This window comes from Oculina patagonica, chromosome 1 (assembly GCF_052425735.1).
Source record: "Oculina patagonica isolate OP01 chromosome 1, crgOcupat, whole genome shotgun sequence".
Lineage (NCBI taxonomy): Eukaryota > Metazoa > Cnidaria > Anthozoa > Scleractinia > Oculinidae > Oculina > Oculina patagonica.
The window spans coordinates 26,506,162-26,533,442 of record NC_135758.1 but is presented as its reverse complement, the minus strand read 5'-3'; the positions used below and the strand labels follow the sequence as shown (position 1 = coordinate 26,533,442).

At 37.5% G+C, this 27,281-nt stretch overlaps 2 protein-coding genes across 2 annotated transcripts in view; both read right to left on the bottom strand.

The window, feature by feature from the left end:
* LOC144646030 (uncharacterized) overlaps positions 1 to 21,961 on the bottom strand; it is a 63,523-nt gene extending 41,562 nt beyond the window's left edge. The window contains exons 1-19 of the mRNA XM_078505555.1: positions 21,845 to 21,961; positions 20,882 to 20,941; positions 15,872 to 15,934; positions 15,725 to 15,778; positions 13,338 to 13,634; positions 11,442 to 11,708; positions 10,189 to 10,491; positions 9,761 to 9,814; positions 9,027 to 9,230; positions 8,646 to 8,804; positions 8,371 to 8,415; positions 5,889 to 6,248; positions 5,354 to 5,440; positions 5,067 to 5,120; positions 2,306 to 2,668; positions 2,000 to 2,023; positions 1,607 to 1,630; positions 1,305 to 1,349; positions 201 to 560 (exon numbers count right to left, since the gene is read on the bottom strand). Of these exons, the coding sequence (XP_078361681.1) occupies positions 201 to 560; positions 1,305 to 1,349; positions 1,607 to 1,630; positions 2,000 to 2,023; positions 2,306 to 2,668; positions 5,067 to 5,120; positions 5,354 to 5,440; positions 5,889 to 6,248; positions 8,371 to 8,415; positions 8,646 to 8,804; positions 9,027 to 9,230; positions 9,761 to 9,814; positions 10,189 to 10,491; positions 11,442 to 11,708; positions 13,338 to 13,634; positions 15,725 to 15,778; positions 15,872 to 15,934; positions 20,882 to 20,941; positions 21,845 to 21,908 (2,887 nt within the window). The 5' untranslated portion in view covers positions 21,909 to 21,961. The remainder of the gene's footprint in view (positions 1 to 200; positions 561 to 1,304; positions 1,350 to 1,606; positions 1,631 to 1,999; positions 2,024 to 2,305; positions 2,669 to 5,066; positions 5,121 to 5,353; positions 5,441 to 5,888; positions 6,249 to 8,370; positions 8,416 to 8,645; positions 8,805 to 9,026; positions 9,231 to 9,760; positions 9,815 to 10,188; positions 10,492 to 11,441; positions 11,709 to 13,337; positions 13,635 to 15,724; positions 15,779 to 15,871; positions 15,935 to 20,881; positions 20,942 to 21,844) is intronic.
* Positions 21,962 to 24,419: 2,458 nt separating this feature from the next.
* Positions 24,420 to 27,281, bottom strand: part of LOC144642166 (uncharacterized) — a 31,639-nt gene continuing 28,777 nt past the window's right edge. Inside the window, 4 exon segments of the mRNA XM_078501156.1 lie at positions 24,420 to 24,610; positions 25,202 to 25,362; positions 26,374 to 26,563; positions 26,738 to 26,782. Coding sequence (XP_078357282.1) covers positions 24,546 to 24,610; positions 25,202 to 25,362; positions 26,374 to 26,563; positions 26,738 to 26,782 — 461 coding nt within the window. The 3' untranslated portion in view covers positions 24,420 to 24,545.

Sequence of the window (27,281 nt, the reverse complement as noted above, 5' to 3'; positions counted from 1 at the left end):
TTTTAAATCTCCTTTACTCTTCCACTTTAATAATGACGCACTTGTACATTTTGCATGATTTCGTTTTACATTTGGCAACTTGGCCTTCTAAAGTAAGTACTTTTAATTCGTTTTTAGTAATAAATTTGACAAGATCAGGTATTTAGTATTCGTTTGACTGTCTGAAAGGTGCTGTTTTGAAAGATAAAGGAAATTCTTACCAACACTGTGTGAAAATGCATAATAAGAAGCAGAAAAGCCACGATCCGTGCCACTGGAATCTGTAGTGAATTTCACAAAGAGAAACCTTCCACTGCTATACATCCCACATGGTGGCTGTCGGTCGCATGCTCTTTTTATCATGGGGCTCGCCCCTGAGTTTCCATTGAATACTTCCACGACATCATATTGACAGTTGCGATGATATTCAAGAGCAAATGATCCAAAGTGTAGATAAATGTTCTGGCCAGGAGGAGCCTCGATTAACCAGGTACAATGCTGGTTATTCGGGTAGAGCGAAGGATAGTTTGGACTGGTAAAGCGACCATATCGTTGGTTCAAGTAGTATGTGCAAGGTGCCGCTGTTAAAGAGGAAAATATATGACATAAAACCAAATATCTAACTAGGAAAAAACAAAGCACTGTCCTTCAGATATTTTACTTGATGATCGACATCACATGCTTCTGCTTTGTTTGTTGGTTTTTGTGTAGCTTGTAGGTGATGTAAATACAATATGTGAACTGAAATATGTAAGTATGAAAAATCATTATTTAAGTGGCGCGAAAATTTATTGCAAAAGTAGATAATTAACAGACTTTGTGCCGTAGTAAACATTTTCTTTTCTTCCTTCCTACCTTGAAGGCAAAAGATCACAGACAGAGGGCAAGAGCAAAGCTTTCCGCAAGTCATAGTTAATTTTGAAAGTAGTAAGGGTTGGAGTAAACAAAGCTATTGACGGTTTTCCACACGATCGCTTGTACTCGGAAAGTTAAGGGCAATACTTTCTTAGGGTAGTCATTTATGGAAATTGATAATCTAATAACGATAAGTAAAATCCTTATTTATTCCGTCGAATAGACATCATCGTCGCACAATGTACGTGTACATTCTGTACACGAAGCCGCACTTTGTTGTAGCAAAATGCAATTTGTGGTATAGTAGAACACGTCTTGATATATACTGTATACGGATTGGTGAGCGTTCGATGAAGGAAGTTATGAGTGCTGTTTTAAATAACAATCAATTAGTGTCTACCTGTATCGTAACTTACACTGGTATTGTCACTAGAGATATTCACGACATTTATATCTCAACCACTGTTTACCTGTAGGAGTTGTAGGCCTTATGCTTGACATTGAAGTTGGAGGCACTGCAGGGAAATAAAAAGTTACCATTTTCTCTAACAGTGGTAAGACAAAACAAGGGAGAACTTGATACGAAGGGTTCGTTATTCTCGTCATGATCCACATATATCTGACAAAGTAAATAATTGTGTGGGAAAATTACGAAAAATCATGTTCATTTTTGCTGATTTTTGTTCCATGGAAATTAAGGAAAACAAAATAAAAATATATTGAACAATGCGCGATTTAACTCTATTTATTTTTAGTTTAGCGCATCACTCACCATGAGTTGGAGTAGGGGTTGGTACTGAAAAAGAAGAAAATGGTTAATACTAAAAAAGTTATGAAAAATGCACGCCTAAGAACAGGACCGAGATAAAGACAATAACAACAACAACGGTGATGATGATGATGATGATGATGATGATGGTGATGATGATGATGACGATGATGATGATGACGATGATGATGATGATGATGATGATGATGATGGTGATGATGATGATGATGATGATGATGATGATAAGCAAAAGCAAAAACAAAAAAACTTGAAGCAGTAACAACAGTACACACGTAGAGGTTTGGAGTGACCCATTACCTTCTAAATTACAAGAATAAAGGGTTTTCATACAAGCCTTATTACATCTCTTGCACTTTTATTTCGGGCATCGCTTACCTTGAGTTGCATTAGGGGTTGGCACTAAAAAAATGGTAAATATAAGTTAGTTAGACTAAATGATGAAGGTCAATTAAATAGCTTGAAAGTTTCAAAAGAAAGCTTCTTATAAAACCAATATCGAAATTCTCTTTCTATAGCGAAAAGTTTGCTTCCATACTCGTATCAAACGTGAATTGCTTTGGCAAAAAATCGTGGGTTACTTTTTAAAATACCAACTTCTTACATGAAAAGGGATGCCTTTCATGACTTTTCGTCAATTAAGTTTTACATGTACAGCAAACAGAGCGAATTGTATAATGATACCTTGCTCTCTGTCGCCACAGTAACGCATATTGCAGCCATCCGTCGGGGGCAGCTCGTACACGTAGAAAGCTCCACAGTTTCGAACACGGATGCTAGTAGACAATAGACAGCAAAAACTGGAATAACTGAAACACACTGTGCGTTGGACAGCCCCTTGTGCCACTGTAGGATGTCCGCCACTCAGCCAACCTGGCGCTTGGGTACCACACCGTTCTGGTGCCACACATGCATCAGGCATCTGCTTTCCTGCAAGTCCCAGGAACCTATACCAGCGCTTCAACAGAGAACTGTCACATTTGTTAACTACTCCCTTGTAACCTTTTGCACGGTCAAACTCATCCAGGATCGTGTAATTGAAACATTCTGTAAAGAATGATTAAACGATTAGAAACTGGTGGAGATATTACAGAACTGAGGGTGTAATACAATTTTCTCATTTTTTTTGTCTAAAGTTTTCATCTGACCATTTGCAACCAGAAAGTAGAGAATGATGAAAGAGATAAACGTCTTTATGATAGATCTCACAAAGATCTCACATAGTTCTGTCAAATATTAAGTACTCATTCAAGAGTACTTTGTACGTTCAATGAAGGAAGGTTTTGAGTGCTGTTTTAAATAAGTAATCAATAATTGGTAATGAACGTTTATTCGTTTGTCTCACGATAGAATCGCTTTGAGATGTTGATCGCGACGTTTCGACTGCAATACTGCTAGTCTTCATCAGGCGATGAGGTCGATTGTTTACGCGTCGCTATTTATGCACGTTGGTTCGCTGTGATTGGTGCATTTCGATCCTCATTATTATTCCGACTAACAGATGATGTTCCCTCATAGGTCCGCTTTGTAGTTGAACGGCTGTTATGCTTTCTGATCGCAGGTATCCATGCTTCAGAAATTTCGACGACGACTGCATGACAGAAAAACTGAGGCCATCACTAAAGGCCCTCACTAAATGCGACCATCCATCGGCTATTGCTGATCACATAAAACCTTCGGCCATAACATCAAATGGGATCATTTTGAAATCCTTGCGTCAGGCAAAACTGACCTCCACTGCAAGATTAAAGAGACCTTATACATTCATGAACAACAACCTTCTTTAAATGCCAATGTCGGCAGTGAGAGGTTGTTACTTTATTAACTGAAATGTAAATATTAAGTTACTGCTGAAGATCAATTGTCTCAGTCTAGGTTCCAGACCCCTTTCATAACAATATATAAATAGTTGCCAAAATTTTAACGGTCATACTTTTGAAAATGTATGTAGCTTAGCATACGAAACGTCAAGTTTATAAAAATGCGATTTTTCATAATGTTTATCACCGCTGTTTGTGTTATATTTTTAATCAAATTATTAGTGTCTACCTGTATCGTATTTGAGGAAAACAAAATCGAGAAAGGCCAATTTATCATTCGTGCTAGTTGCTGCTGCCTTACAAGACTGCGATAATTGTACGGAGATCACATTTGATGTTTTTGCTCATCATACATCTTAAGAGGTCTCACGACACGAAATCACGTGGAATCTGAATTGGTTAAATCACGAATATCGGCTATTGATTAAAGTTCTTCTCCTTTTGATCACGGATCACGAAGAATAATTTGTTAAATTCATTTTTTACGGAAAATTAAATCAGCTAATCGCGCATCACGAGAATACCCCTGTACGACCCTCTGTAAAGACCGCGAATCGCGTCGTGTAGATCAACCTGCCTCGTCCTTACGGTAGACGCGCGCGGTCGTAAATGGTCCTTAGTCACGCCGTACGTCTGTCGTTAGCTTGTCGCGTATGAGAAAGTCCTACCGTGTAAACCAGCCCCAACGGGGTACTGAAAAAGCGTTTATGGCCTTTAAGGTCGCGCAGGACCCTTGCTCATTAATATATTCATTAGCCAAATTTCTTGTTGGAGTGCTGTCTTGTAAAGCTTTAATTCACTACATTTTGAATATCGATTCCTCTAAAATTTAATAAGTATACCCAGGGATGATGGAATTACATCATGATTGTCCTTTTACTGAGATATGACCGTTGTCTGTGATGTTACAAGCCCTTAAAAGTTTAACTGAAGATAATGCGATTTTGTGTCCAAGTTTTCAGCTAGCACAGCGCACCAAATTAAATGATTATATAGCCTAGTGATAAGTCGTAACTTCTTTTGTGTTCCCACTAGAACGAAATTTTCGATTTCAAAAACTGCTACAAGTTAATGGCTTCTAAGAGAGTAAAAATGTGAAATCTAAACTTTGAAACATGCTATCTTCATTTTGAGAAGGAAATTTAAAAATTCGCTCTAGCCAGAACACAATAGAGTACACCAAGTTTATGTTCCTCGCGAATCAACTCTTGAAATTCTATATCGGCGGGGGAAACTTGGACACAAAATTGCAGGTTTTGAGGCTTCCGAAGACCTTCCGAGTCGATGTTTACAACAACGTGTGCTTTATTTAAAGCTGTGAATCTAATTATGATAATTCGCTATGTTCCAGCGCACGGGATGCGAGGCTGAGAACAATACCGTGTAATTACTTGTACAAAGAACTCTGAGAAAAAAATTCTCATGAATATTTCGTTTGTTGTCGGCTTCAGTCGTCGCAGTTTGTGCATACTCTTTGAATAAATACATACATAATGATTTCAAGGGTCCTGCGCGAAAAGAATGCAGACCATGCAGAATATGATCGATTTTATCGAATTGAAATAACGTAAAGAAAGGGACACATTGATTGGCTAAGAGTAACATTTTTAGAAGTGTAGAATTACCAGTGGGTGAAGCAGTTGATGGGATGTAAGCAGAAGACGACGTTGGAGATATTGCTGTAGAAAAAAGAATCAAAACGATTAAAACTCTATAGTCTGTATCTGTACTAATATGCCATGTACATATTCTTACAAAGTAGACTCATGTGAATACTGCATTGATACGTGATCGTTAATGGACAGAAATTACAGCCAGGACAAGTAACCGGCGTACCGTGGTTAATAATGTATCCAATCCACGTACCTTAAAGCAAATATATTAAAAAAAACGTTCAAAATGATTTACTCACCATGTGTTGAAGGGTACGGCAATGCAGTGGTAGGCAAATTACACCACAATGTTGAATTTGAATTTACGACTTGAGACTGACCGTAGCCTGGGTGGAAACAATACCAAACGGGTAATTTTGCACGACAATTTTTTATAACCGTCTTATATTTTCGACTATTTTTAAATTTTCTTTTCTTTTTTTCCTTTGCAAGATAAATATATCCCACTTTAATAATGACGAACTTGTGCATTTTGCACGATTTCATTTTAAATTTGGCAACTTGGCCTTCTAAAGTAAGTACGTATAGATTTGTTTTTAGTAATAAATTTGACAAGATCAGGTATCTAGTATTCGTTTGACTGTCTGAAAGTTGCTGTTTTGAAAGATAAAGGAAATTGAAAAAAATGAAATGCGCTGGTGAAAAATTGGATAAAAACGAGCTTTCGACTACCAGTCTGTAGTCAAAACTTTTTACCCAGAGATCGCATTTCAATTTTTTACAATATCTTACCCTGGTTACTCGTCTATTTTTAAACATAAAGAAAATTCTTACCAACACTGTGTGACAAAGCATAATATGAAGCAGAAAAGCCACGATCCGTGCCACTGAAATCTGTAGTGAATTTCACAAAGAGAAACCTTCCACTGCTATACATCCCACACGGTGGCTGTCGGCCGCATGCTCTTTTTATCATGGGGCTTGCCCCTGAGTTTCCATTGAATACTTCCACGACATCATATTGACAGTTGCGATGATATTCAAGAGCAAATGATTCAAAGTGTAGATAAATTTTCTGGCCAGTAGGAGCCTCAATTAACCAGGTACAATATTGGTTATCCGGGTAGTGCGAAGGATAGTTTGGGCTGGTAAAGTTACCATATCGTTGGTTCAAGTAATAGGTACAAGGTGGTGCTGTTAAACAGGAAAAATGTGAAAGAATGAAGCATTTTAAATATGTCACATAAAACAAATTAATATCTAACTAGGAATAAACAAAGCACTTTGAGACATTTTACTTGCTGATCGACATTTCATGCTTAAGTTATGCCTCATATTAAATACGAACTGAAATATGTACATATAAATCATTATTTTAGTGGCGCGAAAATTTATAATGAACCCCTGTAAATATAGCTAACGCAGATAATTAACAGATATTGTGTTGTAGAAAACATTTTTTTTAAAATTTACCTTCCTTCCTTCCTATCTGCCTACCTACCTACCTACCTACCTACCTACCTACCTACCTACCTACCTACCTACCTACCTACCTACCTACCTACCTGCCTGCCTACCTACCTACCTACCGACCTACCTACCGACCTACCGACCTACCTACCTACCTACCTGACTGCCCATCTACTTACCTACCTACTCGCCTGCCTGTCTACCTGGCTCCCTTTCTGCCTACCTACCTACCTACCTACCTACCTACCTACCTACCTACCTACCTACCTACCTACCTACCTACCTACCTACCTACCTACCTACCTACCTACCTACCTACCTACCTACCTACCTGCCTACCTACTTACCTACCTTCTCGCCTGCCTGTCTACCTGGTCCCTGGCTGCCTAACTACCGACTTACCTACTTACTTGTTGGCGTACTTTCTTACTTCCCGACTTACTGAGTGAGTGAGTGAGTGAGTGAGTGACTGACTGGCTGACTGACTCAACCTACTACGTCCTTATGACTAATGCGCGCCTGTGTAGGTAAAGGTTAAAGGTAAAGTCTGCTGCGAGCCTAGTGGCCCATACAGGCCGGAGTTTATCCCGGTTTCCGTAGCATCAAGCGACTAGGAGTATTGCTGCTCCCCCCTGGATGGGGTGCTAGTCCATCGTATGGTTATCCTCCAGCAGTAAATTCGCCGGTACCCATTTATACACCTGGGTGGAGAGAGGCACTGTGAGAGTAAAGTATCTTTCCCAAGAACACAACACAGCGCCCCGGCCAAGCCTCGAACCCGAGCCGTTCGACTCGGAGGCGAGCGCGCTAACCATTAGGCCACCGCGCCTGCGTAAGGGGCATTGAAAAAGCGTTTGCAAAATTAATATGATCATATGATGGAACTCCACCTTACAACTACCAGACACTATTATGGCGATTTGCTTTTGACTGATTGTTGTTTTTTAACTAATGATTTACTTGGTATTCCCATTAAAATACTTGCGATAAGAAAGAAACAAAAAAAAAAAACACTAATAAAAAAATAAAAATAGCTGAGCACCAAGAGTCAAGGATCAGATAGAACCTTGTTGCGAAGTCCGTTACTCAGTTACAATTAAAACTTGTTTTTGTTAGCCTTAGCGTGGAGTTAACTACATGCCCCACGTCTGCTTTTATTTTCAACTTAAAACCGTGTTCCGATAATATATTTTGGGAGGTCTTGATTATGAATGGAAACAATGCTCCTTTGCCTAGCTAGTTCTAGCTGAGGATTTCGTCAAAAAAAAATCAATCGTTTGCTACCAAACTTTAGGACAACAGTTGAAGAAAAAAGATCACATACATGAGGCAAAATCAAAGCTTTCCGCAAGTCATGATCGTTAATTGTGAAAAGGAGTAAGTTTTGGCGTAATGAAAAGTATTGACAGTTTTTACACGATCGTTGTGCTTGGTGAGTTCCATGCAAGACTTTCGTTGGTTGGTAATTAATGAAAATTGATGATCTATTAACGATGAGTAACATCGTGATTCATTCCATCGATTGGACATTATCGTCGCACTATGTAGCTAGTCTCCTTCGCAGACATCACAAATGTCAGCTGCGAAGGAGGCTATGCAATTCCTGAAGCGCTTTGTAATAACACTTATCGCATTTTGTACATGAAGCCCACTCTGTTGCAACAAAATGCATTTCGAGGTATAGAACAAAACACCTTTTGGCACTGTATACGTATTGGTAACAGCTCAATGAAGGAAGTAATGAGTGCTGTTCTAAATTTATAATCATATAGTGTCTACCTGTAACGTAATTCACATGTACTGATATTGTCACTAGAGATATTTACGGAATATATAGCTCGTTTACCTGTAGGAGTCGTCGGCGTTATGCTTGGCATTGAAGTTGGAGGCACTGCAGGGAAATAAAAAGTTACCATTTTTTCTAACAGTGGTAAAACAAAATAAAGTTCACCATACTTCCACTTGTAATTAATTTTCATCTAATCAATTTGGAAGGTTGAAATCTAATTCGATGTCCAGGCTCTGCTTTTAATCAGGTCTAATGAAATATCTTTTGAACTTTAGCAGTGAAGGGTCTTTACTTATAGTTTTTCGTCCATTGGTGTGCATCCATGTACATACCTCTCAAAACGACCACACTAAAACCATGCCTAGCTCTTTCAAAACGATCACCCACTGCGAAAGCATGACATTCGTATGTTCCATCAGGACCACTCAGGCTGTCATCATTCATTGTTATACGCCGAAAGTGTAAAGTGACAAAGAGCTTGCGTCCATTTTCTGGTAAGAAAAAAAAAACTCTGTTCTGATTTCAACCTAAACTTAAAAAAAAAATAGTCAAGATTTCCATGGCTGCTATGTTTTGACAAGATACTCCGCCGGAATTGTAAGTGCTACCGGTTCAGTCAATACCCGATTTATATGATGATCGTTATGATTCAGTTAAAGAGAAACCAGAACTGATCTTACAAATGTAAAGCAGAAATTAGATCATGTGCCTACCTTCTGTTCTGTTCGTAAAGTACAAGTTGTAATTTGCCGTAAGTACTCGGTATTCGTTAAACTCGTTTTTCCTGACAAATAAGATTTTCGCAGGAATTTTGATCCCCGATGAATCGTAAGCAACACAGGTTACATTTGCTGAAGTAAACTCAAATGCATAAAGGTTCTCAGGAAATGGCTCGACGATGCCAAAGTTGTCTTTGACTGAAAAGTAAATAGGAAATAAAATTGGATTAAAGATGATTGGTTAATATAAACAATAAAAGTTTGGGATTTCATGGTCAGGTTTTCTATTTGTACTGATATGCTGCGTAACGCAATTTTAAACAATTTTTATTATCAGTTATTAACACAAGTGAGACAGCTTGTTTATTCAAGAGAAATAAGGGGGCAGAGAGGGACTCTCCGAGTCTAGGCCTTGGGATATATCAAATCCACTTAAGTTATATTTAGACACCCATACATCAAGACGCTTTAAACAACAGTGACTGCACAGTAGAATTCTGGTTTATCGAACCTCTAAGGGAAACGAAAGTCGGCTCAAGAGTTTGCAAAATTGGGGGTAAAATGATTTGCGGTTCCACTTGATTTTGTAACATTTTATGACGTCAGCTTTATGTTCTCTAAGAAAGTAGACCATGGAAAAAGTGATCGGTTTGTTAAATTACTGTTATCCCAGAGATATTATATAATCTGACTGGCTGAAAGTCGTATTTTGAGAGCTGTGGAATTACCAGCGGTTGAAGCAGTCCTTTGAATGTAACCAGAAGACTTCGTTGGAGATATTGCTATTGAAAAAAAATAAGATGGATTAGTATTTTTTGTAATCGCTACAAAATGGATGAATACTCTAATTTGAAGTTTGGTGCTGGTATATTGTAAAGATATATAAACGATTCATTCATTCATTCATTCATTCCTAAAAAAAATCATTTCTCAAGATTCATTTCTAAGAAAAAAATGTAAGATGGCGGCTCTAGTGACGTCACGTGACGCCATATGACGTCACAGCCAAACAAATTATGTCATCTTGTAGAGTAAGCTAAGGGCTTTCTATACAGCGCAAAATAATTTCGCAGTGCCTTAATAAAACGAAAACCCTGGGGAGGGGTTCCAGCTAAAATTTGATTTCACATAGTAAAAAGAAGTGAAAACAACTCACTATCAACGTGTGTAATTTCAAACTTTAGGAAATCTTCTCCGGCTATGTTTTTCGCTCTGCACCTATATCGGCCTGCATCATTTGTATCAATCCCAGTAATAGTCCAGGTTTCGTCTGTGGGATGTGAGTATCTTGCATCATAATTAACGTCAACTTTTCTCGTTGTGTCTATCCACCCAAACCACCAAGTGACTTCTGGCTTTGGAGATCCAGATTGGACTTCACAGTGGAATGTTACATTGTCACCCTTTGTTAGCCTGCGGCGGACAGGTTCCCCTTCGTACTTTCGTATTTGTGGCTCATCTAAAAGCAAAAGGAACATGTTGAATTTTTTTTAAGGTTTACTGGTGCAACATTAATAACAGGTAAATAATATCCTGAAATATGCAAGAAGCTGCAATATGTTTTTTTTTTATCTTTGGTTAAACTTAAATTTCCAGTATTCCTATGTTAATTTGTCCAATTCATGAGCATTATACACTGATATTTTAGTTATCATCTTTAGTTGATTTACAGGTAGCTGGAAGTGGTATAGACTTTTCTTTTGTTGGGGCTTGACATATACATGTAGATTAATTGTGAAACTGTATTCAAGAACAAAACTCTTGCAATGCTTGGCCAATTTTCCACAGAATTGAGTACCATAGCTCATTAATATTTCTTTGAACTCCCATTCCGCCATTTTCAATGTCGTGGTGTTGTGAAACAGAGCCTGGTAAATTACATACCCCATTAAACAGCATTGTATGAGTAGCTAGGGGGTGATAAAAAAGGGAAGCCTCGAGCCAAGTGGCCCACACTTGCCGGAGCTTATCCCTGATTCTGTAGCATTAAGCGGATTTCTATTCCCCCCTGACGGGATGTTAGTCCGTCACAGGGTCTCCCCCCCCCAGCATTATTTCGCGGCACACATTTATACACCAGGCCTAGGGTGGAGAGAGGCACCATGAAAATAAAATATCTTGCACAAGAACACAATAATATGACCCCAGCCAGGGCTCGAACCCGGACCGCTCGATCCGGAGTCCGTCCGGCACACTAACCATTACGCCACTGTGCCTCCCATAGTAGGGGGGGGGGGGGGGGCAGGGATAAAATATTTTACCTCCTTGTAAGTCAAGATATTCACATAAAGTATGTTATATTATTTGCCTCAACTAGTCTCGTCCAGAATTGACGGTGTAACAGTCTAAGTTTAACACTTCTACCCAGTAATGGACATTGTTTTGTGAAAACGTCATGTAAGAACTTACCAATAACCACGACTTCAATCTTAACAGAGTCTGATATACCAAATGTGACTTTGCAAGTGTAGTTTCCTTGATCACTCAGTTTGACATTGTCGATGGTTATGGAGCCAGTGTATGGGTCAAGGGTTTTTCCTTGTGTAGGGAAGGTCAGTGGTGTTCCGTCTTTTGTCCACTCGTAAGTTGGTAGTGGATAGGAAGTTACGTCTAGTTTTATTACATCTTTTCTACCAAGATGGATTTCTTGTTTTGTATCAACTTGTGCTGTTGAAACTGGTTAAAGAAGATACCATTATGTAAATGCATATTTTTTTTTAATTTTGTATCAGTTATCCTTCCACAAGCAGATGCCCCGAAGACGATTTTTTAATTGTGTGCTAAGTTGTATAAAGGATGGCAGGGGAGTGTTCTCCTTAAAATATGGGATAGTAAACAATTATTCCATGAGTGCATGTTGGATATAAGATGGTAGATAGTCAACGAGGCATGTAGTGAGGAATTGGCTGTAACTATCTCATATCCAACAAGTATAATAATTGTTTTATTAAAAAATCTAAAAAAATGTAATATTTAATCTCCCCGCCTGTTCTTGTCAGCGAGTTTGTGGTCAATGGTATATGAGCCCATATACCATTACCTGTTAACCGATTGAAACTCAGGAATTGAAATATACCTTTGCTAGTTTTTGATTTAAGGAGAATATTACATAGAACTTTATGGTTTAAGTTCTGTTAGTATTTCTCAAAGAATAGTTCCACAGGATCGGAAGAGCTTCACAGGAAGGAAGCAGTATTCGAGAAAGCTCTAGAACCATATTTTTTCTGATCTATGAGTCGGTTGCATCAGTTCTTTACAATTTGTTGACCACATAGTTCGTCTGATTACGTAAATGTAATATATGTAAAAAAAAAAGTGAAGTCTAAGGCAAGGGAATTGTTATAATTGCAAGAATTTATATTACATGGATTTATTTACCTACTAGAAGATGGTTTTCCATGTTCTATAAGAAAGTAATGCACGCTTGAGGTCTATAAAAGCTTTCTAGACCTCAAAAGTGCATTATTTTCTTATAGGACATACGAAAACCATCCTCTACTGGGTTTTAGTAACGCGATCGCCCCTAAGAACGACTGCGTGGGAGGCTAAGTGGGTTTAGAATATAGCATTAAAAGGAGCACAGAACTTACAAGACTCGCAGCCGCTCACGGCATTTACAAACGCACGCCCTTGTGCAGAATTTGAAGCCATTCCGACGCCATTTAGCGAAGTTATTCGAAGTCGTTGTCTCCCCTTCTAAAAAGAAGGGCCAGCGATTGATGGAGTGGTCTGCCTTTCCTTCTTTTTAGAAAGGGAGACAACGACTTCAAATAACTTGGCTAAATGGCGTCGGAATTCAAATTCGGCACAAGACACAAGTAAGCGACACATTTGAGGCAGGTAAACTTTATTTCAAAATAAATAGTTATTTTCCCGATTTTAGAGAATCCGTGATTTTCCCATACATTTCTCTATATACACAAGCTGTTGCATACACCACGTATGTAGAGTCGGCCGCCCGAAGGGCTCTAAAACACATCAAAAAGACGACTTTTGAGCTTGGGAAGCCTGTGATCTGTCGCTTCCTTTGGCACTGTCTTACTTCCATTTAAGCAAGTAAAACGTTTCTGATAAAAACTTGCTGCTTTAAAGCATCATTTAAACAACAAAACAAGAGAATAGAGGCGAAGTCGACGAAGTCGTTCAGCGAAATTGTCAACAATCGGGGTACTGGGCTTCTATAGTTTTCAGCTATGTTCTATTAAAAATAATGCCCGATAGAATTCCATCGCACGTATACAGCGGCTATATTCTAATAGAAAATAGATATTTATGGCAAATTTATTCGACTAAATTTACACTTACAGTCAACTTCAAGAGTGAAAACTGCTGAGTTACTTTCTCCTTGGCAAACGTAATTACCACCATCATCCACTGTCACACTGTCCATTAAAAGTTGATATGTGTTTCCAAACACTGCGATTCTTCTCCTGCCTACTGTCTGCGATGTTGTGATTCTAACACTTGGTATACCAGGCTTTCCTGGTCGTGCTGCTTTGGCTGGTGTTATCCAAGCCACAAAGCTTTCTCCTGCTGTTACCTGACATGGAAATTGCACGTTTCTACCTGGCTGGACCTTGAGTGTGGCAATGGGCAAGATTACTGTAGAGATAATATTAATTTTATACATTAAGAAAAAATCTCTGTAACCAACTTAGGATAATAATAGGGAAATGTTGTTGAACCTCTATTTTCCTCTTTTTTTCTTTTGCTGTATAGATTTCTTGATTATTTTTTTTAACTTTATAATGAATATTTTTGTTATATACTGATCACCGGTTAATACCTGCGTCTTCTTTGAGTTGCGGGACTTCATTGATCATTTTTTTCAGTTGAAATAAAGCTATTATTATTATAAATTGGCGACCACCCAATATTGAATGGTCAGTTTCAAGGTTGCAAAAATTGTCAAGCATGAAAATGTCAAATATGTAAAATTTATTTATTCATAATCAGACATGGTTATCTTATATTAAGTTCCCAACCAGCATATTTTACTGCACTAGTCATGTATTACATTAAAGGTATGAATTGGGAAGCCAAAAGCACAAGTGTATGTATAGACGGTCCCAATTTCTGGACAGTCTCTGGTTTCTTTACTGTGAAGTGATTAAGGGTCTCTGCTGCCCCCATCCCTCACCCCCCCCCCCCCCCCGGCCCGTTCCCGGATGAAATGCTACTTCATCTCAAGTTAAATTGGTCAGATAGCACATCCATTTTTACTCCTGCTAGGAAGAGAAATTAGGAGAGTAAGGTGTCTGGCCTAAAGAGAACCATGCATAGTTTGTTGTTTTGTCCTTAGTTTGTCCTTAGGGCTTTGATACACAGGAACGTTAAGTATTGGCAACCATATTGGTAGTCGACTACTAAAATTAGTCCGGCAACAACTTTAAGAGCTTTTAAAGAGAGTGTTTTCAACACAGCTTTGCAGGGGGAATTCAAAGTGTTAGTTAATTTTACCCGATAAGTGATGTAAATATTTTTTTTTTCAAACTTTGCTTTTTAGAGATTGGTAAACTGCTGTGTAGTAAAATGTTGAATGAGTTGCTCATTTTGCTAACATTTTCACTTTTTTGTTAAACGAGCCCTGTACTGTTTTTACAAGTATCGCTTAAAATGTTCTAAATGTGCCAATTAATAGATCCTTTATTAAAAAAAAATGCCCTGCCTAGTGAACTTTTTTTTAAATCAATTTTCAAAGAAGAGCGTTTCGGCCTCTTCGAAATTCTCTAGGCCGCCATCTTGAATAGCTCGCAATGGACCGTGGGCATTAATGACGTATCGTGGTTGCTCGATCGCTTCAAACTCTGTTGTATGAATTGGTAAACATGTCTCAGAGTTTACCATGTATCACCTGGACCTACAGTACTCTTTTAATCTTTTAAATCTTCTCTTCTTTCTGACAAAGTTTACAAATTTCGGGCCACAAATGAAGAATGCCTTCTCTTCATCAGAAGAGGATTTTAGATTCAGGTGATATGGCAAAACCTACGACATTTTTAACAAATTATCTCGAATTCATACAGCAGAGATTGGAGCGAGCAACCACGATACGTCATCAATGCCCACAGTCCATTGCGCGCTATTCAAGATGGCGCTGCAAGAATTTTGAAGAGGCTGAAAGGCTCTTCTTTGAAAATATATTAAAATGCAGTTCGTTAGGTAAGTCAACGGCATTTGGAACATTTTAAGCAACACTTCTAAAAACAGTGGAGGGTTCCTTTAAAAACAAACACACAATAATTTTGCAGTCTTATAATATTAATATATAGACCCATAATCCGATCATTATTTTTTACACCTCGCTGCTTAAGGGAGTGTATGTTTATCTGGACCTTTATTTGTTTATTCCGAAGGCTCAAAATTCGCTTTTCAATGGAGTACTTTATTTTAACTTCTTGAATTCCAAAAGAAGACTGGGTATGTGTTTCTAAATTCAGTTTTTTTTTTAAGAATAAACGTCTTTCAAGAACGACTGCATTACATACTAATTATTGTGCTGACTTTTTTGCAATTCTGTAAAAAAGTTAAAAAAAAAATGAAAACAAAAGTAACTTCTTAATATAGTAGATATATTTTGACAGAGTTTTGAATGATGCTTAAAAAGTTTCTATACTACCTTATCAAAAAAGTTTAACTTCCTTTGATTTATTACTTTTCGGCATGGCTTAATGTAAAATGCATTTACGTACCATCCTCCTCTGATAGATCCTTCAGATCGAGAACTGCGCCTATCTCATCACTTTCTGCTTGGAGGACGAAAAATTAATGCTATTATGAATACCAACAGACTTAACAACAGCGTTGAATGAACACCGGTAAAAGTCTCACTTCATTACCTTGCTTAGTTTCGTATAAGGTTCCTGTATCTTTTAAAACTTGTCGTGGACCGCTTTCTATAGCTAATTAAAGAAAGAAAATGTAATGTTATTCAAATGGATTATGAACAACTTTCAATCTCAGCTGGGTTAACATTAAAATAAGGGTACAGATGTTTTGTCAAACAATTCGTAATATAGTAAATAATAAAGATGGTAAATTTTAAGCTCGGTAATAAATAATAAAGATAAGATGTTCTTCATGACACGAGAATGGGACAAAGAAAAAAATTCTGAGTCCCCGACGGGAATCGAACCCATGGCCTCCCAGATACCGGTTGGGCGCTCTAACCAACTGAGCTACGAGAGAGTCGTTGTGAGCTGGGCCATTTCACAACGAGTCTCTCGTCGTAAATGGCCCAGCTCACAACGAGTCTCTCGTAGCTCAGTTGGTTAGAGCGCCCAACCGGTATCTGGGAGGCCATGGGTTCGATTCCCGTCGGGGACTCAGAATTTTTTCTTTGTCCCATGCTCGTGTCATATAGAACATCTTATCTTTATTAATTCGTAATATATAGATTTAGGCAAGCCTAAAAGCGGAGCTTCCCTTTAATTTATTTAATCTTTGCTGGAGTTACAATGTTTTCATTTTGATAAATATGCGGTCAAAGCTTTTATGTATACACTGGCCCATAGGTGCAAGACAAATATAAATCCATCATAATCTCGAGGCAGAACAACTAATGGACAAAAAATTAATTAAGGGGACGAACGACGTCCACAGACGTCGAAAATTACGTCACTTCTTTTCTGTTGTTATTTTCAGTTTATCCGTGGGGATTGGGTACAAATAAGTTGTTAAACCGCTGGCTGAAATAATAAGGCTCATTTCTGTGAAAACAGCTCTTCGAAACTCAAAATGGTCGATTTTTAGCGAATTTTTCGCTCTGTAACTTGTGAATTTCGCGTCGGCCTTTTAAATATGGCGTCGCCATATGTTTAGTGTGAAGAGTTTTAGCGAAATTATTCGAAATTGCGGCTGCAGAGCTGACTGATTTGGCTTTGTGGACGAAGACGATGTCCCTGTTTCGTTTCTTCGTGTCGTCCACGCGGATCCTGACAACGAATTCACGCTCTGTTGTCGATCGTAGGCGAAGGAGAAGAATCTGCCGATAAAAGTGAAGAAGAAAGCGATGACTGCGAGGACATTGAGGAGCGTGAGTACTCAAATTTGATGCGGTTATCCGTGATTTGAACTCGACATGACAGAAACTGCAATTTAGAGGTTCGTACGAGAGTAGAACTGGAAAACAACAGCATTTAACCTAAATATTTTGATCTGTTATTCAGTAATAATGTCTACCAGCTGGATTTGAATGAGACCACTCGGTCAGAACGCCGAAAACTTCGTCTTGATCGTAATTCGCGAATACTCAAACGATTTGCATTATTTGTTATTGTTCGGTACTTAGGACATGTCTTAACAGATATAGCAATTGATATTTGGAAAAAAACTAATGTACCAAACAATGTTATTATCGGAAATGCGACCAGATTTGAAGAAAGAAAACCGTTTCATTTGCATTTCTGGATTTTTCATATTTTTTCTTTAAGACAGATTAAGTTCATTTTAGCACTAGAAGAAAGTCCAGGATCTCTTCTGTTTAAAAATGTATGGGTTTATGGGGATTTATGGTATTAAAAGACATTTACAGTGGAAAAACTTGTGTCATGTCTGAAAATGTTGAAAAAAAACCCTCCCCCCAGTCCCTGAGGGGTTAAGAGTTTATTCTCTCCTTTCTAAAGAATAGTAAATAATTTTACGATCCTCTTATCGTTTTGCTTTAATACAACTCATGGCCTTAAAATTAATTAAGAGTTTATTGTCTGCTTTCTAAGAATAGAAAATAGCAGGCATATTCCCGTCTTGCTTTTCTTTCTGTATTTGTCTTAACATCGGCGTACTGAAAAGGGTTGCTCAGTCACGTACGCAAATTTAAAACTTATCTTTTATTTCTTACCGTGTGCAAAATTTAAACAAATTTAAACGTACACTAAATCATCTCTATTCAGTGTAATTATTCAGTGTAAAAGTGGACTACACTAAAGCAAAAAAAAAAATTTTGAACTACTTTAAAAAATATGAGTCAGTTTATATTTTTCACCTCGCGCTCGAGCCTGAGATGGGGTAAACATGTTTTTCAGAGCAAGTTTAGTTTAAATAAATTTATTTTGTTCGAGCTTTTTGATTTGTCGTCGTTTAGCACTTCGAAAAACGTCGCTTATACTGTATGAATTTCTTCCGCCGAGAAAATGTAGGCTGAAAGTCGGAATAAACTCACAGCAATAAGAAATAAACTCTCACGGCAAGGGATTAGAATTCGACTTTATTGACGGCCAAAGAAAATCAACTTACGGCAATAGATAATCGGTTAATCCATAGCAAATAAAACCAACTCAGGGGAACAAAAAAATGAACTGACATGTAAGCGTAAGCTTAAATGTACTACAAGTTACAGTTAAAGCGACTTAAAGGGGCAAAGTATATTGCTTAAGTTAAGGAAAGATCTAAACCTTACCGACACAGAATCTATCGAAACTGCGCTTAGAAAGTAAGCTTAAGTTTATATACATCATGAAATTTTCTGTCATAAAATCAGGCTCAGCAATTCAGTACAGGTTGTTACCTTGCATCAGGTTCCTGTATCTTTCTTCAGCGGACTTGATGCATGCAGTGTTTAGCTTCGTTTTTACACGATCATTGCTAAAGTTGTTGTATTCTTGATGTTGACGGCCGAAGATTCATCCGCAAACTAGCAAAACTAGCAAACTGGACGTGCACAAGGAATATCATTCGCAATTATTCCGGGTCTCATCGTACACCTCTTTCTTTATCTACAATTTCACGGAATATAGGTGACTTTTGAGGAAATCGTGCGAGAAATATTACGGTAAGAAAGTTCTCGACTCTCTGTCGCTCTTTTTTATACCCTCGGTTTCATTCAGCCTACACAGTGAACACCGCGCAACATACTTTCCCGCGTTTTCATAACATTACTTCGTTTAGATCAAACTGAAACGTCCACATCATCCAGTCGATAGAAAATAACGTCAATTGCTCGTTTTACGATTACGAAAAATGCGACCAGAGACCAATAAATTGAATTGAACCGTGTAGCGATCGAACGAGAGCCATCGAGCCATATTGTTTTTTTTTTTTTTTTTTTGGCGTAAAGGCTTCGATACATAACACTCACACACAAAAAAAGACTAACAGAAAAGAGCTCAGATATTTTGCTGTGTAGTATCGCTGTGTAATTTTACCCCTTGTGTACATTTTGTCTTGCCTTGCGAGCTTTATTTGCTGTTTGTAATTTCCTTACTTTTCTTTAGCCACGCGCGGGCAACTTCGTCCCCAGGCCTAATCCGTGCGTACGGGCGTACGTACGTACGGACGTAGGCGACTCCCAAAATTTCTCGGTTCGATAGGATACCATTTGCCTGCCTATGGATGCTCCGCTCGCGCGCCTTCGGCGCGTGGGAGCTCCGCTAATATATATCGCATGGCTGTTTAACTTATGTTCCCAACAACTATACGCATTGATGACATTTACTGATGTTTGTACTAAGCTAGGTTTACGGTAAAAACTGCATATTCAAAATAAAATTCATGAATTTCCCCAAAGTACATTGGCTTGTGAAAAAGTAAAATATATAAATAAATACATAAAATAAACGAAAAAAATAATACAATACAAATTTTATTATCACCTCCCGGTGGGGGCTTTTCAGAGACAGTGTGAAAAAAATACAGTAAATAAATAAATAAATACATGTATAATAAACTGTCTATAAAAAATATTGAGAAAACTATTTACAGTGATAGCATAAAAATTCTTAGAAATGTTAAAAATTGTCTATAAAAAGGAATTGCTAAAACTAATCACATGCAAAGTTTACTATAAAGTTTTCTATAAAGTGAACAAAAGTTAAAAAGGCAAAATGCAAAAAACGTTAAAAAAGGAAAAACATAGAGATATTTGAAAGTTTTGCAGACATAGGCCGATCGATATTCACTGCACTCTGCTGTTTATGTGAATATGAGAGTTGAATATAATTTTCCGAATGTTTATAAATTTACTTCATAGTTCAAAATTTGCTTTCAATAAAATACCTCTTTCGACTTTGTGAACCTCAAGAGATGTCTCCAAAGAATTCTAGGCTCGATTTTGTATAATTATATAATTACAGTAATGATTCGATTTAGCGCCCGGGGCGCTTATTTACTTTTGGCACCTCGAGGGAGGGCGCTTATTCGAGACAGGGCGCTTATTCGGGACAGGGCGCTTATTTAATTTCTTGAGAAACAACCAAATGTATCTAACAATAACAGAAACTTTAACAGTTAGCAATTGTTTGAAGTTCAGTTACTTTTTAAAGAATTGTTCATTTTAGCAGTAAATATATACATGAACTGTACGGCAAACGGTCAGGAGTTTATCTAGTTGACGTCAATGACTTCGGTATGGGCAGTTATCCACAATAAGGGCACTTATTAGAATAGGGGTGCTTATGAGAACGGGGGCGCTAATTAGAATGGGGGCGCTTATTGGAATAGGGGCGCTTATTTACAAAAACACATTCGAAGAGGGGCGTTTATTCGGAAGGGGGCGCTTATTTGAAGGAGGGCGATAAATCGAATCATTACGGTATCCGAATGTTTATAAATTTACTTCGTAGTTCAAAATTTGCTTTAAATAAAATACTTCTTTCGACTTCGTGAAACTCAAGAGATGTCTCAAAAGAATTCTAGGCTCGATTTTGTATATTGAGTCCCGTTTAAAAAAAAAAAAACACTTTACAAGAACGGCCACATTAGCATATTTTGTTTTTTTGTGTCAAATTGAATAAATAATAATAATACTAAATAAATAATGGTAATGGTAACTGTGTTTGGAGCGATGAATGTAGGAATTCCTATACCGCTTAGTATACCTGAAGTGTTAATGTCATTTAATTGCATACACGTACCATCTTCATTTGATAGATCTTCCAATGTATCGAGTACTGCGGCGATTTCATCACTTGTTCCTGAGAAAACAAGAAATTAATGTGAAATTATCAACAACAACTGACCAAACGAAGTGAACAAAATGACATCAATAAGACATTTATTAAACAAAAAATACTTTAAAAGTTTTATTGAGCCCCAGGACGCGCTTATTCCCTTTAAAGACCTTTGGACGGGGGGGGGGGGGGGGGGGGGGGTTGATGGATAGGCAGGGGGTTGGGGGGGGGGTTAGAAATGGCGCCCTACCTAAAAACAAATATCAGTTAGGGTACAGATGAAAAAAGAACAACATGGCTTTTTTTATGTTTTAGTGCTCTTTAGCAACACATTTCCACAAACTAGTGAACATAAAAAGTGGTCGGAGTGGATATATATATTGTTTTTGAAGCGTAATGTCGTAACTCGTCATGATCTACGACGTACGCAGAGGGTGCGAACTTACACTTCTTTAGAGAGGGGCCCTTAAAAATGTGAGGGGAGACCCCCTTCTCCCCTCCTCCCTGATTGTGTGGGGTTGGAGAATATAATATATATTGTAGAGACGAAAAACAAAACAAAGATAAAAGGAACGTTTCACGAATGAACACAAAATCAAGATTTAAGTAATTTTATATTTGGCCTTACATTAACTTGATCGCCGCTGTTAAATTTTACACTGTTTTATACCTGATTGTCTTCAAGGCTTCAATTCACTCTTCGGTAATTTCGATTCGTTTTTGGCAAATATTTACACTCACTTACTTAAATTCATATTTAAGTTATGTAATCGTATTTTTATTTTTTACTTTCATTAGACAAAGCTTAAACAATTAAGTTATTTTCTTTGTAATCTTTCATTATTTTGTTCGAAAAGGTAAAAGAGTAAACGATACGTGTTTGACAATAACTTAGGAGTAATGAGAGGCAAAAGTGTAAAAGTTTACCTTCGAAGGAGCTCGATAGTGCACAGTGGAATGAAACCAGGATAAGCAAACCTGGCAAGCGCATCTTGACAAGACCCGAATACTGTATAGTACCCAAGTGATAAAAATAGAAAATGAACCAAGTTTATCAACCTGCCGAAAGTTTATCGTTTAGTTATATCGTGCTTCCAGTCATTACAAGAGGGTAATCATGGTTATCGTGACTGATTTGACATTTAAAAAAAAAAAAAAAAAAAAAAAAAACGTGAAGTGTTTTAGAAGCTGAGTAATTTTACTCTTAACGTCCTTAAAATTAGAAAGATTGCAGGGATGATAAGCTCGTGTGTAGGGCATATATTAGCACTGCAAAACTCGCTAAAGATTTACAGTGAAACCGTTTAACATGAGAGCGTGGTTGTACTTAAGGGGTTCTTTAAGACAAAAAAAGTCGCTAGAAGGTGTTTTCTTCTGGTCCAAAACGTGGGCGTCATAATCAGATAGGGGTGTGTCACCAAATCTAGATGATCTCTTATCTTACCTCATACTAGTCTAATGGCCTTACGTCTTTACTGTCTGGAGTGCCTGTATTCATTGTATATTTTAATATATTATGTTTATTTATCCCTTTTATTATTTTGGCGGTCTTAGGAGAAGTGATTAGAAACCCAATCCACTCGCCAATAAAACAGTCCCGAGAACATTTATTTCTGAAAATCAAGTATAATTACAGCATCAAACGTTTCACTGTAACACGAATGTTTCTCTTGTCAGCTCTAAAGTGGCTCTCGATCGGATAATACAGCAAAGATACATATTAAATGACTCGTATGATATCGGCACAGGTTTATATTGCAATTTAAACGCACGCTATGGATATACATATATAAAACTGTTTGTACTCGACTACAAACACTTCGATTCTGAGGGTAGACTCGAATTGAACGACCGGGTTTTGAAATGTTTCTTACTTTTTAAGCACACAGTTAACAGCAACGACAAGCTTACGCAGCTTGGGAAAAATAAAGATATATGAACCATCTTTACTCGAGGGTGTAATGGTTGTTGCACTTCAACAATTTCTCGGTCTACTAAGTATAAAAGTGGGTAGTAAAAATTTGTCATTCTCTTGAAAGATAGAGCAAGACGTGCAGGCTGACATTCACCGCTTAGCAATTATTTTTCTCAAGAAAGTTTCCATGACCATTGTTTCCGCACGATAACGGCTCTGCTGAGCAAACAGCATGCAAAGTAAAATCAGAGGAAATATTAATTTTCTTGTCATGTTTGCAGAATGGTCGTGGAGGTATTTCGAAAAAAAGTATCTTAATGTCACAATATTATTATCAAGCTAAGTTAAAATCGATGTCAAGAGCACATATTGATAACGGAATTTAAGTTTCAACTCGTTTATATGGGGCCTCATGCGTGAATTGGCAAACATGATCTAAAATGTGCACGAAAGCGTGTTATTAAAGAGCAGAACGGAAGATTCGAAAAAAAAAAGTGTGCACTGATGACAGGATTGCTTGTCCTGGTGGGTGTTAGTATATATCGTACAATATACGAATAACCTTTTTTAACTATGCTTTTATGCGTGCGTTTCGTGATCACAGATATTGTTCCGTATATAAAGTACCTATCTAGGTAATATATTTTTCCATTCCATTTGTATGTTGGTAGCGTGCCGTTGGTCGGTGAACCGAGGCAACTGAAATAGCTCAGTTAGTCTCGAGAATGCGAGAAGTCTGGGAATTAAACATGACAAAGTGCTACTCAAGACCTCAGGGACGGACCATTATTTTCTTGGAGAGGGGTATGAACAGTTTTCCTCTCCAAATATAATATTTTTTCAAGTTTATGCACCTGCAAACATGTTTTTTCCGAAATACAAACTATGTTTTGTTATACATATCTCAGTGTTTGCAAACAGCTTATTTTGTCTTTCTAGGCCCTCAAACACATTTTTTTAGTACCCCCCCCCCCCCCCTTCCAAAAAATAATGTTTTTCCCTAAGGGCTGTCCACAAATTGCTTGTTTCTCAAAAATGTCTACCGAAAGTTGCTTCAAAAATCCGAAAAGTTGCTTTACGTCAAAAAAGAGCTGCTCCAAGGTTGCTCCAAGAAATCCAAAATGCCACTTTTTATTAAGAAAATTTCCACATAAATAGGCTACACTCCACCGAAAGTAAGATTTCTAAGAATTTCATTGCAACAAAAGTATCTAAATTTGTTAAAATTTAAGGCTTTCTGTCACTGAAAAAGGTGAAGATATTGATGTCCGGAAACGTTCGTATGGCCTTTGAAAAACACTCAAACGGAAATCCTCGGAAATCTGCTCAGGGTTGGAAATAGTTGTTCGAAAGGAAAAAACGTTGCTCAAAATACGGAAAGTTGTTAAAAAGTTGCCAAGCAATTTGTGAAAAGCCCTTCAAATTAGGTTCCTTTTACAACACGACATAATATCTTCACAACACACCGTCGACGACAAAAACGCATTCCATAGCAGAACAATCAAGAGAGAATCGCAATCCTTATAGGTAATTTCGCGTTGCTACACAGGTGAAGCAAAATAAACCATTTTTTTTTTAATAATCCACTTTAATCATGTTTTCTTTTGTAAGGAAGGTACATGTTACATGTTACATATTGCTATTATCCTAAGAAGATACTAGTTTTATTACTGTTTTTTTTTGTAACTTTTTCTTGTTGGTTTGCTGAGGTCTTTAGACCCACTCATAGGCCTCACTATTCCATGGTACCGTTCTGTCATCTGACGTAGAATCCATGGCTGCAGAGAAATAAATTACAAGTAATGGTCATATTAAGAGAAGTGTTGTTTAGAAGTAATACTTAGGATACATCTTTCTCAGTAAGGGTTTGAGAATTGGCTCTTGATTTAAAGAAGGCATAAGACAATAACTAAGGCTTATTTCGTTCTTTTAAGTTTACAACTTTAAGCTAACAAAGTGCTTGCAACAAGCACCATTTTTGAAAAAAAAGTCTTGTGAGTCATAACTTGGTTAAATTTTTTTCCTGGGGTCCGTTTTTCGAAAGACCCTGAAATATTTGGGGCCCGAAAAGCGATTTTTAGCTAAGTATCTGTTTCTTAAAAACAGAGACGTGTATGAGGCCTAAAATTAAATTAAGTTTGTATGAAGAGAACCTTCGATCATATTTAAAATATGGGAAAATATGGGTGCGAAAACCTTTCGGGACTCTCGAGAAATGGGCCAGTGTCCTAGAAAAAAATACTGATGATGTTATATAATTATATTAATTCTTTAGCGTGCTTTCTCTACGATCTTGGCGGTGGTCTTACCCGGGTAAAAAAATTCTGTTTGCAAAATTACAGAAAGTAAGTAGTCAAAAGTAATCTTACCATGACCACGCTTGTGAAATAGAGCAGGCCTGTTTATTATGCCAGGGAAACCAAATTCATTGTAGGTGCACGCGAACGGAAACTCAAGGAGAGTGCGTTTCCTTCCATAAGCTGACGGAACTACAACTCTGTTATGGAAAAGGACTGTTCGGCCGATAGATCTGTTCGAACAATGACAAAAAATATAGTAAATTAATAAACAATGAAAGCAAAATAGAAACCAAAACAAAACTTTACTCAGTAAAACAGAACAAATCAAACAAAGACATTGCTATGTTGTTTAGATTCCGTGTCAATGTGGTGCAAAGTACGCCTTTCGTCTGAATGTTGTTTTGGATATTCCGCGCTTTGTTTACTTAAATTACATATCATGTAAACTGATTTTATATTGATTTATTTGCTAAGTTGGCAATGTGGTCGCTCGATTATTTTAATAGACAAATTCGGCTAACGTGTTTACATCGGTTGCCACCCAATCAGACCATGTGAGGATTCCTTTGGGAGGTTACATTGTGCATTTGTCCCGTATTTGGCGCTGGGAGTATGAACGAACAGAACAATTGATCCTCCAAGGAATCATCACATGATCTGATTGGGTGGCAACAACGATGTAAACACGTTAGCCGAATTGGTCTATTAGCCAGATCTTCCACTGTGGTTTGTCGTCCATTTTAGTTCATCGTTTCGGTTCGCCTCAGGTAACAACTCATTACAATACATCATTCGAAGTAAGTTTTCTGTGTCAGATTTTGTATCTGCCGTATACTTTCGTATTGCATTTTATCCCTTGTACATGTCCGTATAATTTTCGTTTGTCTGTTACCGTATTCAACATTTATTGTAAATGTTCTTGACTATTGGAAAAGGCGGGATTAAAGTGGGATAAAATCATTTTAATACCGACTAAAAGAAATCGTAATGAAAATAATTAAATATTGGCGTCACACTGTTTAGGATATTGAATAACCAAGCTAGACTGCTAGAAGTAATGAGATTGTTACAGGGAAGAAACAGTCGGAATATAAATGAATACTCGTAGGAAATAGGCTAGGAATTTCGAATATAGCCATTGCAAAATTAAAGTATCTCCCCTCAACCCACAAAGATAATAGCGTTTGTGATTATAAAAATTCTTAGAACAATGTCGTCGAAAGAAAGTTGTTTAGATCTACCTGCGAACTGTTCCACACCCTTTCAGTGGAGTTTCCATAACTACGTACTTCTGGTCAACATGAAGCGCGCCGCATCCTGGATCGTTAAGATGTAGGAGACTGGGATCCATTGACGGAGGCAAGAGGTTACGGGAAATGTTCACCTTCATGGCAACCGGTAAGCATAAGATCATAAAACCATGGTTTGGCCCTAAAGAGTAGAAATAATATAAAATATCTGTAGAGATAAAGCACCAGGTGAGTTTTGCTTTCTTTTTAATGACTTTATTATGTGTCCGTTCTATAATACTAAGAGAGCGATAAGTCATATTAAGCAGACACTATACACAACTTGCAAAACGAAAGAAAATAACCAGATACTTACTTGTGGGTGACGGCTGAATGGTTGGTTTAGAGGTTGGCGTTGATGCTAAAAATTAAAATAATTGAAATCAACTTTGATAGTTAAAAAACCTGCATTAAAATCCTCCAAACAACAAAACTACCGTCCATTGCATTACTTATTCCTTTCCCGCCTGAATCAATACTTAACATTCTGTCAGGTGCTGTTCTGTTTGCGTTGTGTTTATAACACAACGACTAGCGGTCTTACTGCAGTCGAAACTGAAGGTGGATGCAGGTCATACGAAACATTTACATGTGTTTCAAACTTACAACCGAGTGTTTGTATTTCATGTCGAGATTACTTCTATTCAAGACATGTATTGGTGGTTTTATATATAGGGCAATTCTTGCATTAAAATTAATTTAACCAAAACAACTAACAAAAAAAGATTATGAAAAGAGCATCAGACTTTCAAATGCAGAACGTTCGAGAAGATATGAGAGCTACCCCTACTCCACTCAGTACCTCGACTGCTGTTTTCTGTCACACGTTGGTCCACTAAGAGCAATTTTAAGAACGTTTT